At 44.4% G+C, this 14,053-nt stretch overlaps 1 protein-coding gene across 2 annotated transcripts in view; it reads left to right on the plus strand.

The window, feature by feature from the left end:
* The window catches only part of itpr2 (inositol 1,4,5-trisphosphate receptor, type 2), an 80,413-nt gene extending 72,789 nt beyond the window's left edge, over positions 1-7,624 (plus strand). For both annotated transcript variants that reach the window (XM_037768240.1, XM_037768241.1), the window contains 2 exons: positions 4,483-4,644; positions 6,271-7,624. In XM_037768240.1, coding sequence (XP_037624168.1) covers positions 4,483-4,644; positions 6,271-6,354 — 246 coding nt within the window. In that variant the 3' untranslated portion in view covers positions 6,355-7,624. The remainder of the gene's footprint in view (positions 1-4,482; positions 4,645-6,270) is intronic.
* Positions 7,625-14,053: the final 6,429 nt, after the last annotated feature.

Genomic DNA, 14,053 nt, shown 5'->3' on the forward strand with positions numbered 1-14,053 from the left:
TTATTAGAGCTGTCAACTTGCCATTATTTTTAATTAACCACTGAAAACATCTAACGGGCCGCTGACGGGCTTTTCAAAGGGGTCCCTTGACCTCTGACCTCCAGATATGTGAATGTGCTATGGGTACCCACGAGTCTCCCCTTTCTCCCCTCAAAACTGAGCGTAGGTTTGGAGTGTTATTTAGCCTTCAATAATGGATTCTTTAGCTTTTTCTAGTTTCATATGATACCAGTATCTTCACTCTAGCTTTACAACTGAGCATTAAAGAAATCAGGTAAAACGAATATGCGTTATTATCACCCTAGTCATTATATAAACTAGTTCTATAGAAGTGTAGATGTAGAAGATCTGGGAAATGTCGTAGGGTTGCATTTGCTCTCATTTCAAAAACTTAAAAATACAGTGATGGCTGAATGTAAGAAACAAGTAGTACTAATAAAGACAAATAGCAACTACAACAGCAGCACTGATCTTGAAGCTTCACTGGAGTTTGACTCTCACGTGTCTGACGTTGGTAACATCTGAGGTTGTTCTCACAGTGAGTTTACAGCACAGAATGAACCGTTCTGCCTGGCGCTGTAGTACAGTACGTGCATGTACGTGGTGAAACACACCAGCGGTATGGCGACGGCAGCAGAGTGAGAAGAAGAACGTGAATGTCCGTCTGTAGATTCATGCTCACTGAGGTGTTTTAATGGATCAGTGAAGCAACACTAAAGCCATGACTCATTCAGACAGAGCAGCGCGGCACACAGCGGACTACTGTACAGTCTGATGAACAGCAGCGAGACGTGAGCGGGGCGGTTCACATTCTGCACAGTCACTGCTTAACTTTACGTCATTGATCTAGAGATGATACTTCAACCAACGTGAGTGACTGCACGCTCTATCAGGATATTGTAATCACGTCTCTTAGGTCTCTTTATTGAGTCTTTGAGGTTACCTAATCCATCAGTTATGGATGACTCGATAAAACAAGCATCAGATAGTCCTCGGCTCCAGTGACGTTGAAGCTTTGTCTTTGAGCTCACAGAGCCTTCACTGTGTTTTTGAAGCTGTGAGAAAGGAAGCTATTCTATTTTTTTATTTTATTGGCCCTCGATGCCTTGAGGCCCAAATTAGCCCGGGATTCTCAGGCAAGCTCTTATAGAATGACTCGATTCATACTGTGTAGCTCAGCAGTCATACTTAATCAGTCTAACTGCTTCCCCGGTAGACAGGGATGGAAAAAGTATTGCAGTCTTAAAGTAAAAAGCAGTCAAAGTGCTGAAAACAACCAAAATAAAAGTGCAGTAAAGACGAATAAAGGACTATTTTTTCCAGAGTAATCTACATCAGATATACATGTATGCATTTACTTGGTTATGATAACTGCAAAAGGCCAATTTTGGCATCTTGACTATAAGCTTTCGACATAAATCTTCAGTCTTTAATTCACTAATGTTGTTAAAAGTGGGAGCCACTTCTTTTTCAGGAAGAAAAGCTCACATAGTGTAGGTTGCTTCTTCAGTGTAAAGAGGGCCTAAATATGAAATTGAAAGAAGAATGACTTCATTTTAGAAGGTAGAAGTATACAGAAAAACACTCAGTAACAGTAATACTGTATGTATGTAAACATCATACGTAACGTATTAAATGTTAACATTTAAAACGTAATGATGCTAAATGTGAGATTGTTGTCCCGGACGAGCCCCCCATTTGTCACAAACTGGCTCAGGGAATGTGACAAAAAGAGTCCACGCAAGGTTATACATAAAACCAAACAATTTATTAAACTAAGGTTAACATAAAATGAACAATGGAGTGTGTAGATTATTAATGTCATCAAATGAATGTAGTGCATGGATGTGTGGCATATGAGCTGTGGAGGTGTTGAAGGCACAGGACCAAACAAAGGTAATGTCAGGTGGATGTGGCTACAGGAAGAGAGGGAGACAGTGAGCACATGTGGAGCGGGTCTTCTTCAAGAAGTCCACCATGTTGCTCTGCCATGTTTCTACGGTAGCCCAGAACAGACAAACCAAACGCGGCTCTAGATAGGGACATATGCGTTTTCTGATTTTCGCATCGGCTACCGTAGTTCTCCGTAGTTCTCCGTAGTTCTCCGTAGTTCTCTGTAGTTCTCCTTCACCGCTCGCAACTTGCAAAATCTGCAACTTCACTGCTAGATGCCACCAAATCCTATACTGCACCTTTAACATTAGCATGTTGGTATTAAGGGGTTAGCACAGTGGTGCGGGGGTTAGCACGGTCGTATCCGGCTTGTGGTCTTTCTGTGTGGAGTCTGCATGTTCTCCCCGTGTTAGCGTGGGTTTTCTCCGGGTGCTCAGGTTTCCTCCCACAGTCCAAAGACATGCAGGTTAGATTAAGGTGACCTAGTGTGTCTAAATGTCCCGTAGGTGTGAATGTGAGCGTGAATGGTTGACTGTCTGTATGTGTCAGCCCTGTGATAGTCAAAGGGCAGCTGAAGCTGATGGATAAATGTACAATTTAGGCTGATGAAAGTTGGGTCAAGGGAGACGGAGCAGAGCTGAACCTGACGAGCTGAGTCTGAGATTAGATGAGACTGTACAGAAGATAAATCCTGTTCATTTAGGCAACTAAATGTCTATAATTTCCTCTGTTGCCATACAGGCATATTGTGCCCCGCTAGTGGAAAAGCAAAGGTCTTCATCTACTGTATTCAGCTGTTTAGTTGAGTGACCATTGAAGCGCTGCCATTAGGTCTATAGACTTTTTCTTTAACCTCAATATTACTGGTAAAAGTTGCTTTACAGCACCTTTCTATTCTTGTGAATGGCAGACTTTATTCAACACGGCGTGCATGTCATGTGTTTTATAACCGAAAGAAGAATGTTTCACAAAATTAAAACAATTTTCCAGATTTTGACTGACTTTGTTTTCTGAATTAAGATCAGGTTTGTCGATGCTAGTCGTCATTAACGTAATAAAGATTCACTATATTTGTTTTGAACTTAGTTTCCTGGTTCCGTTCGTGACTTTCACAGACCGACTGAGTTCAGGTTCGGAGCAGCAGTCCCGTGAGATCAGAGATGTCACCGCCGCTAATGTCGCACTTAAACAAAAACAAACACCCTCCACCTTCCTCTCCTCCACCCTCACACTCTCCTCTCCTCCACCCTCAGACTCTCCTCTCCTCCACCCTCACACTCTCCTCTCCTCCACCCTCAGACTCTCCTCTCCTCCACCCTCACACTCTCCTCTCCTCCACCCTCAGACTCTCCTCCACCCTCACACTCTCCTCTCCTCCACCCTCAGACTCTCCTCCACCCTCAGACTCTCCTCTCCTCCACCCTCAGACTCTCCTCCAACCTCACACTCTCCTCTTCTCCACCCTCAGACTCTCCTCTCCTCTCCTCCACCCTCAGACTCTCCTCTCCTCTCCTCCACCCCCAGACTCTCCTCTCCTCTCCTCCACCCACAGACTCTCCTCTCCTCCACCCTCAGCCTCTCCTGTCCTCATGTCTCTGTCCTCAGCGTCTCACACACTGATCCGTCTTCTGTCCCTGTAGTCTATTCTTATATAAGCGAGTAGGTGGGAGAATACCTCCCTCCTCCCTCCTCCACCAGACTCGCGGTGGTGCCAGTCAGATCCCACTCTCTCCACCTTTCAAGTCATTTTTATCGGAAGAAAACTGGCAAAGGAATATTACATAAGAGGAGCTGATGGCAGTCTGTCTCTGTGAAACCTATCTCTCTTTCAAGAGCATGCGTGTTGTAAAACACACACACTGTTGCTGGCGGTCTGCTGTGTACATATATATCCATGCAGATGCAACAGTGCCAACGGCACGCACGCCCACACATGCACAAACACATTTAAGTCCATTACATAACGCCATAGGTTGGTTTGGCTCGCTGCGTTCTCGTGTTTGGGGTTTTGCTCTGTCCGCTGCACTGTTGGAAAAACAGATGATAAACTAAATGTCTGTTTGCATGAGAGCACACGCACACACACACACACACACACACACACACACACACACACACATATTAATAACACCATACTCCCAGTTGTGTTCTTGATAGACGACAGTGACTCATTCCCACATCAGCACTGTGTTTATGGAGTGGGTGAGAATTGAAATGCCAGTTACTGTTCATTTAGTGTCTAATTGCTATCCGCTGTATCCAAGAGACGGCGGCGCTGTTTAAAACATTTTACACTGTCGAGCGCGAAACAGAGAGCAGCTTCCATTCTGATGGAATGATTAATATTAAACCTCTGCGCCCGTCTCCAATTACCAATACCTCTCTGTTTACTCTCCTCCTGCAGTCTGGCTTCAGCTCTACAATGCTCTCTGCACGTCTATGCAAATCCTCCTCGCCGGCGTCTGTGCCAACGTACTGTTGCTGCCGCCTCTCTGACCCACTGAGTCAGCTTTATTTCAGCCTTTTATGCCTTTCACCTTTCTCACTGCTTCTTCTCTCATCCCCCTCTCTCTCTCTCTCCCTCCCCAGGAGAAGAACTTGGAGTGGTTCCCCCGCATGAGAGCCATGTCTCTGCTGAGCAGCGAGGGAGACAACGAGCAGAACGAGATGCGCTCTCTGCAGGACAAACTGGACAGCACCGTCACTCTGGTGTCTCAGCTGTCGGGCCAGCTGGCTGAGCTCAAGGAACAGGTACAGTAGTGCCACTTCAGGCCGTTTGTCATGCTGCGGAGAGGAGAAGCTCTTCTGGGCTGAGCTCTGTGGTAGTCTGAGCTGAATACCTGATGACTAATCTAAAGCAAAATAGTCCTAATAACATGGTGTTTGGATGCATGCTGTTCAGCCAACTATAGCACGTGGGCTGTGAACTCCACGTGCTGCACGACCTTGAGACTCCTTTCACCTAAAAAACGCCTGCAGGGCCAGAGGTCACACGGTCCGCAGCCTCATTTTGCGATCCATCTCTTTGCTGAGTTCAGTAACCTAGAAGGATTCTATCAGACCCTCGATGCCCCTGAACGCAGCACTCTAGGTGACTATCTGGTCAGCGATCATCGCGACTGATTGCCGCCAGTGAGCCTACGGCTGTGTGGATGACTAGCTCTGCTGCTGCAGTGTGACTGATCACTCTCATCACCTGCCTCCCCTGCATGTGATTCCAGTCACAGGCCTGTCCTTGTTCCTCTTCTGCCAGATGTGTGAAAACAGCTCCTATACTGGGGAAAGATCACACTCCAGTAAACAACAACAACAACCTCCGCCGACCTCAGCGAGCATCTCAGGCTGTAACATCTCCCTGCTGGGCCGGGATCCCTCGTGTAACTCCTGTGACAACAGAGTTTGTGTGCTGTTAAAGTGCCCTTGAGCAAAGACACCGACGCCTTATCTCTGAATCTGGAATAATAGATGACTAATATGGAGTCATGGGGTTAGCGAGGATGTCACTCCGCCTTTATGATAAACACAAGTGTTGAGAGGTGAGTGAGTTTGTGCCGGCCGAACCGCAGCTCTGCAGTCACAAGGGGAGACCTGCAGGTCTCACACCGGCTCAACTCAAACTGTTTCTGACTGGGAGGAAAGTGCTCCTGCAGCTCCTCCTTCATTACAACCTCTGCTGACCTCGGCACTTTACACCATCGCTGCTCACATTGTGTGTGTGTGTGTGTGTATGTGTGTGTGTGTGTGGGTTTGTGTGGGTTTTAGGGTTCTGCACAGCGTTCTCAATTTCCTTTTAAATCTGCATTTACTGTTTATGGGTTTACAAAACCAGTGGCCTTCATTTATGACGTCAACACTGAAACCACCACAAATGCGATGGTTGTGAGAAACCAGCCGCTTCCCCACCACATTCCTACAACATCCAACGTGCAGGTCGCAGCTCGGCACAACACACCCGGACGGCGTCCTCTAATGACGTTTCAAAGGGACATCTTAGTTTCCCGTCTTAACAGCGGTTGAACAAAGTGATGATTTTGCATCCAGCCCCGGAGAGGAAACATCTCTTTATATGAACAGTAACACTCTCACAGTAGTTGTTTGAGATGACTCATGTGTGGAGCCTTGTTGTGTCGTTCAATCCAGATTCATTTCTTAAAGTAAATGAGCCAAAAAATCATTTTGTTTTTGTCTAAATGAATTTATTTACCTGCACTCCAAGTTCAAACCGATAAACACCCCCTTTGGAACGCTGTAATGATGCGGGAACGTTGTGTTTTGCATAATAAAGTTCCCACTAGAACAATATGTGGATGCAACATGCCAGATTAAAAAACGCTCTTCTAGGTTGATGATTTCTTTTCCTCTCTGTGTCCTCCACAGATGACAGAACAGAGGAAGAACAAGCAGAGGCTCGGCTTCCTGGGTCCTCCTCAGCCCAACCATCACACCCCGGCGACCCACTGAGGGGCTCGAGGCTCGAACAGGAAGTGGTGACGGCCCCCCCCCCCCCCCCCCCCCCCGACTGCAGGCTCGCAGTACAAACCAGCTAGAAATGCAAAAACTCCAGCCTTAAGAACAATACATGTTCTCAGAGTACACTTACAATTACTGAGGCCAGCAAGTGTTGACACGTAATTAGCGACATAATGGCCTTTCCTCTGACACAATCAGTACCTTATGGGATACTAACTGTGCCTCATGTGCTCACTCGGCCACTAGGAGCGTGCTTTACTGTCCGTCTGTACACAAACACCCTCGTACAGAGGAGCTCGGCTCTGTGAATGATTGGCCAGACGCGGCACACATCTGCCAGTGTAGTGTTAGTGTGCCAGACAGAGGTCGAGGGGAAATGTTAAGGTAAGGTTAATGGTTAAGTGCTGTCAAGTCTGCGGACGGGCACGTCTCGTTCCTCGACTGTCCTCGACTGTCCTCAGCGGTGATGTGTCAGAGAGCGGACAGAGAGGTCTCTCAGTCGGTGATTGGCGGCGTCGGAGACGTTGTTGGGTTTTGGCCTCCGGGGAGAGAGTGAACATCATATTTTTCCTCCTTTCTGATGCTATCTATGAGACAGTTTGCGGTTCATAACTGGAGTATTATTTTTGCATTTTGGAAAAGGTATCCTGCTGCCTTACTCATTAACTTTTCTAAACAGAAACATTGCAACTGCTGAACATGCACTTTTTTAAAAGAAAAATAAAGTGCTAAAATATAAGCCTGTAACTGGAAGCAATGGTTAGATGGGGTATTATTTTTACATGCTTTGTGTTGCGTTCGCTGCACCATTTCAGTTGCCTTTTTATAGATTTCTACAGAGTATATAAGTAACATAAATGTGAATTAAAAATAACGATTGCCTGTGCAGAACTTACTTGAAATTTCTTTTTAAAGTCAAAATGGTATATTGGTACATAATGTAGTACTGACCGAGGATGGTAAACGTACAGTTCATTGTTACAATATGAACATCCTCATGTCTGTAGAAATGTCCGCTAATATTAACTGTATCCGCTCTGTTTCTTAAAGTGTCATGTTTTTAGTGTAAATCATCCTCACTGGTCTCTCTGGGACTGCAATTGATTGTTAAAGTCTGTTTTAAACTTGCACAAACTAACGGCAGATACAAGCGCATGCACTCGATGGTGAACTGTCCTGGGACATTTTCTGTTGAAACAAAGTTTAGAGAAAAATGTCTTTTATGTGGCTGGATGTTGTAATAAATTTGTAACAAGACTCAGTGGCGTGCTTTGAGTCAGCAGCTTTCTACAGAGTTGTACCTCAGCCTTCCTCCTCCTCGTTGTTGTTGTTGTGGATGAATGAGCGTCACCCTGACCCCCCCTGACCCCCCCTGCACCCATTCAGTTTACTCCCACTTGTACTCGTCCACAAGGGGAACACAGGACCGAGAAACAGACCTGCTGTCGTCATGCAGACAGGATCGTAGTGTACATGCCGTCACTGCGCTGCTTTTGTTTAGCTCATCTTGATATTTAATTGCAGCTAATTACCAGCTGATGTGATGCACAGACACTAAACCAGACTTTGGAGTTTAACCTTTGTTACATCATGAGCGTTGTTGTTATCCAAGGTTAATACTCCTTTTAAAATGAAATAAAGTAAGAGATTAGGCGTGTTTTGTAAAACAGCCATACCCAACCAGGCTTACTTGTACCAGAGCTGAGAGTGATGGATACAAGTAATGAAACATCCAGATTCTGCCACTACAAGTGGGAGTTGTACGAATGCAAATTTGACTAAGCTGGCCTAAACATTCACAGTTCAGCTGTATGAAGACTTGTTGTAACAATCTCCACTTTTATATAATAAATAGTGTTAAATAACATTAGAATAATTTCTAATGAACACATTTGAAACATGACGGGCGGTGTCGATGAAGGGGAACTTTAGTTGATCTGACTAGAGTTGTGGGTGTACATGAGACAACAAAGGTTGGGAACCACCACTGTTCCAGGAGATATGAAAAAGAAAGTATCCTAAAGAGGACCTATAATGCTTTTGTGCTTTTCCCCCTTTCCTTTAGTGTGTTATGTCGTTTTTTGTGCATGTAAAAGTTCTGCAAAGTTACAAAGTCCACACCAAAGTGAGCTAATGTCCGGTTCAGACTACATGATATCAGCTCGATTATAGCCCGACACGGCCGTCGTAGGGTGTCGACTCGGATCGGGAAGGATAAATGAGTGTCATATGCGACAGTCGATCGTTTTATCTCGTGTAGTGTGTCGTAGTACACGACAACTGACGTCGCGTCTTGGACGCCTCACGACGTCCCAACAGGAAATCTAGCATGTTTGATTTTTTTTTATTTGCTCTTCACGACGTGTTCCGTCACGGCCGTGAATCTGACCGGCTGAGCACAGACGCACACAGCAGTAAACAGAAGCACATGGCTACTTATTATGCAGAATGATGTCATCGGACCTTCCCAGCAGTAGGATATTCAGGCCCGTATATTACGACGGCGGTGCCGGGAGAATGTGTATTTATGACTCTCAATCGTCTAATCTGACGGAGTGACCATCGGAACCGTCACAAATATGGTGTAGTCTGATCCTGGCGTTACTCTCCCCCACAGAAACGCTGCTCCTGACCTGCCTGAAACACTTTGATTGAAATCCCGCCTTTTCTTCCGTAACGTGGTGATGTCACCAAGTAACACATTTGCATAATACCTGCCTAGTGGCTAGTTTGGCACGCCCTCAAACAAAGCTAGTTAGAGCAGAGCTGGAGCGGAGTCTGAAGATTTTGGTTTGGTTGACCAATCACAACACAGTGGGCCAGCTGACCAATCAGAGACCTCTGTCTATTCCAAAGGCTGTGTTTTTCCATTGTGCTGCCCTTTGTGTGTTTACTCATAAAGAAATGAAATTCCCTTTCTAGGTGTGAAACATTGGTTATATTTAGGCCCGTCATCCGCCACATCCGCTCGCATTGTTGGCGATTTAGCACTCGGTACTTGTGGAAATGGATAATTCAAAGCTGCGGCTGCTCGATTGTCTGCATATTTGTTCTTGTGCAACATATTTGAGCTGATAAACAAATCACAGAGAGGCCTCAACCGGTCTCTTTATCCCGTCCTGTCGTTTACCCTCTAGAAAGAAGCCCATCCTTCTTCTTGGCCTCAGTTCGCTGTTTACGCTGGCGGGCCTGCGTTTGCTCCTGCTGCCTGTGACAGCCATTAAAATTAGCTCACGCAGCGCCATAATGGTGAGCAGCTGTCACTGCACAGACAAGGAGGGTAAAGTGCAGCATTACTGGAATGTATTGGGACTCTGAGAGGGAAGGGAGGGGAGAGGAGAATACCAGGCCGTCATTACTGTCTGGCAAAAGTCTCGCTGCCGTCGTGTGATACTAAACAAACACCGCTTCGTAAATAGACCCATTTATCAGCTGGGACTTCTTTGGATGGTTCTGATCATGGAGAGAAAAACATTAAAGTTTGTTAAACACTTAACTAAAAACAACTTTTAAAATGATTTCTATGGGGGGTTAATGAGCTCAGGATAACACACAAGATGGTCCGCTTCATTTCACCCTCTCAGTGCACGTGAACCTTTTTGTAATGCACGTGAGCTGTGTGTTATTTACTTTATGAACACAACCTTTGACACATTTGGATTCATTTTCGAATCTCTTTGCAAACCACAGTCACGTGCGTCGCCGTGTGTATTCAGTAGTGAGTGAGAAAACACCCCGAGAAGGTCAATAAATACAACGCAGTGTCCCAAACACCTCTGTGGCTGCAGGCAGAGTGTGAGTCAGTCAGGTGATTCGACTTTGAAAGGACCAAAAGGACATCTCGCTGGAAAATTCATGTCGATTTAAACAATATTTAACTGGATATAAACAATAGATACTGATGTTTATATAAGATTAACATTATTTTAGACGAGAGTTCAGTCTGTTGTTTTTAAGTTGCCCTGAAAGTTGTGATTCGTGTCAATACACATATTGATCTTCTGTCTTCTGAGTCTCAAGACTCTCAGCAGCGTCAGCGGCTGCACCGCAATCACATATCATTCTGTGTTTGTTTTTTTGCCTTGAAAGATCAATCGGCCACACAGAAAGTTGTTACTAAGCAAGGAAGAGGAGGAGGAGGAGGAGGAGGAGGGTGGAAGGTCCCTCCTCGCTGTCATTTAGTATAAATAAACATGCCCTTGTGATGACTGGCATGTGACTTCCTGTGTCTGGCTGCTGCGAGATTGAGCCTTTTGTATATAGTCACATGATGCATCACAACACCGGACAAGCACACGGAAAAAAAACGCCGCAAAACGGGCCATCACATGTAGGTGCAGCGTGTACAGTGTGAGCTTCTGCAATGTGTGAAATAGAATTCATAAATCATTCCCACAATAACACAATAACACACCACTTGTTGTGATTCTCTAACTGAGCTCACTGGAAAACAAATGGTGATAATATTTCTTAAGTTTAAAAAAGAAAACAATGTGATGATGAACGTCATTAAATGAGGTTACCTAGGTTACCTATCAGTCGATCACCGTCACGGTTAACTCGTATGAATTAACAGTTATGACGACGGTAAATCACCGCCAGCCTCAGACAGACACCGCTCTGTCTGCCGGGTGATGTCACAGATTAGTCAGGTTTGGATTCTAGATAGTTCTTAATATGGATGACAAATTCTGTTATCTTATGTATTTTCCCATTAAGTTTAATGATAATTCAGGCCCTATGTTTACATATAAAATGGCTATAACTTGGAGGATGCTCACTGATTCAGTTTCTGCTCAGTTTTCAGTCTTTACTACTAATAATAATGTAATTAACCACAAAAAAGCGATTTGAATATGAGATGTTTTGGTCTGAAGTGGCTCTTTCTCTCTGTGTATGAATGCATTGTGTCTGTGTACGTGTGGCGGCACAACAAGAAAAAAGGAAACTGTGCACAACTGAAACAAACATTTGTATTTGTGACCACAAGCAGACGCTCTTGAAAGAGGAAATGCACTCACAGGCATCCAAATGAAATGTTCCTTTCTCAAACACCAAAACTGTGAAATATAAACAGCACGTTTACATCATCCCCACAAAATACATGGAATACTGCACACTAATTATTCTCCACTCTCTGGACACGTGGTTCATCTAACGGCCACACGTCTACCGTTCACTGCTCAGCATGGACTGACTGTCTGTAGAAGACTGGAGGTATAGACTGTAGGTATAGTAGACTGTAGGTATAGAAGACTGGAGGTTTAGAAGCCTGTAGGTATAGACTGTAGGTATAGACTGTAGGTATAGTAGACTGTAGGTATAGAAGACTGTAGGTATAGAAGACTAGGTATAGAAGATAGGTATAGAAGACTGTAGGTATAGACTGTAGGTATAGAAGATAGGTATAAACTGTAGGTATAGACTGTAGGTATAGAAGACTGTAGGTATAGACTGTAGGTATAGAAGACTAGGTATAGAAGACTGTAGGTATAAACTGTAGGTATAGAAGACTGTAGGTGTAGACTGTAGGTATAGAAGACTGTAGGTGTAGACTGTAGGTATAGAAGACTGTAGGTGTAGACTGTAGGTATAGAAGACTGTAGGTATAGAAGACTGTAGGTATAGACTGTAGGTATAGAAGATAGGTATAAACTGTAGGTATAGACTGTAGGTATAGAAGACTGTAGGTATAGACTGTAGGTATAGACTGTAGGTATAGAAGACTGTAGGTATAGACTGTAGGTATAGAAGACTGTAGGTATAGAAGACTGTAGGTATAGACTGTAGGTATAGACTGTAGGTATAGAAGACTGTAGGTATAGACTGTAGGTATAGAAGACTGTAGGTATAGAAGACTGTAGGTATAGACTAGGTATAGTCTGAAGGTATAGAAGACTGTAGGTATAGAAGACTGTAGGTATAGAAGACTGTTGGTATAGAAGACTGTAGGTATAGACTGTAGGTATAGAAGACTGTAGGTATAGACTGTAGGTATAGACTGTAGGTATAGAAGACTTTAGGTATAGAAAACTGTAGGTATAGACTGTAGGTATAGACTAGGTATAGTCTGAAGGTATAGAAGACTGTAGGTATAGAAGACTGTAGGTATAGACTGTAGGTATAGAAGACTTTAGGTATAGAAAACTGTAGGTATAGACTGTAGGTATAGACTGTAGGTATAGACTGTAGGTATAGAAGACTGTAGGTATAGAAAACTGTAGGTATAGACTGTAGGTATAGACTGTAGGTATAGAAGACTTTAGGTATAGAAAACTGTAGGTATAGACTGTAGGTATAGACTGTAGGTATAGAAGACTGTAGGTATAGAAAACTAGGTATAGACTGTAGGTATAGAAGACTGTAGGTATAGACTGTAGGTATAGAAGACTGTAGGTATAGACTGTAGGTGTAGACTGAAGGTATAGAAGACTGTAGGTGTAGACTGAAGGTATAGAAGACTGTAGGTATAGAAGACTGTAGGTATAGACTGTAGGTATAGAAGACTGTAGGTATAGACTGTAGGTATAGATTGTAGGTATAGACTGTAGGTATAGATTGTAGGTATAGACTGTAGGTATAGATTGTAGGTATAGAAGACTGAGATGAGAGGAAGAATAAAATAAAGCTGAACTTCTGCATACGGCGTTTTAAAACCTAAATGGTGTGGTTGGTTGTTTGGTTGGTTGGTTGTTTGACCTCTTTTGCTCCTTCCCACCTGAATGACAACAAGTGAAACATGGTAAACACGGTGAGCTGATTTAGTTCCCTCCATCCAGCTGCCCGTCTGAGTCCCCCTTCCCTCGCCCCGGCCCCTCACCCCCTCACCCCCTCCCTCTGTGGCTGCAGTAGTTTGACTCCTACAGGCTGTTTGAGTCATGCTGGCTACTGGCCTGGCATCCACCTTCGCAAGCCACAGCCCAGTTCAGCCTGGATCCAGTCTCCTGAAGTGAGCCCTGCCCAGCTTGTGTTACTGCAGTCAGGATCCGTTTTTAGTGCATGTTATTGGACTGTTGGTGTGTTACAGGGGTCTCTTCTATCAGCTGAAAAAGCACTTTATTTTCCACCAAGGATTTTATGCAATATTTACAGAACTGCATACTTTATATAGTAGCAAAAGAAACATAACAGAGGTTAATATTTTGTGTGTCAAACACTGAAAACATGTTACAGCAGAGATAAAGACTTCAATGTAAGAAGTTAATTCAATAAATGTTTGTGTATTTTTAAATTTAAAGGGACTGTTTGTAACTTCTTACACGTTACAGACTCCAACACAAACTCCAGTGAAGCACCAAAACCTCTTGGTTGTATCTAGTGGAGCCCGTCTGTTAAACAGTGTTGGCCGCGGTCGGAGGACGCGGAGGAGACCGTAGCTTTGGTCTCCAGGACCGGAGTCTCTGCTGTACTCTGCTCCTCTGCTCCTCTGCCTGCCTTCACTCACACACCACACTCCTTCTCTCTCTCTCTCTCCACCTCTCACGTGCATGCTGCTCACTCCACACTGCAGAAGAGTTAGTTTAGCTCTGAGAATATCTAGTGAATGTTCAGTGGACATTTGTGCAGAAATAACTGCTGCAGCTCCTCCAGACCAACAGAGGTTTCCCGTGTCTTGTGAAGTGACGGGGCTCCGCAGAGAGAAACGTTATGGTCTCCGACCCTCGTTCGTGTCTGTAGAGCGAGCACAAGC

Source organism: Sebastes umbrosus, chromosome 4 (genome assembly GCF_015220745.1).
Source record: "Sebastes umbrosus isolate fSebUmb1 chromosome 4, fSebUmb1.pri, whole genome shotgun sequence".
Classification (NCBI taxonomy): domain Eukaryota; kingdom Metazoa; phylum Chordata; class Actinopteri; order Perciformes; family Sebastidae; genus Sebastes; species Sebastes umbrosus.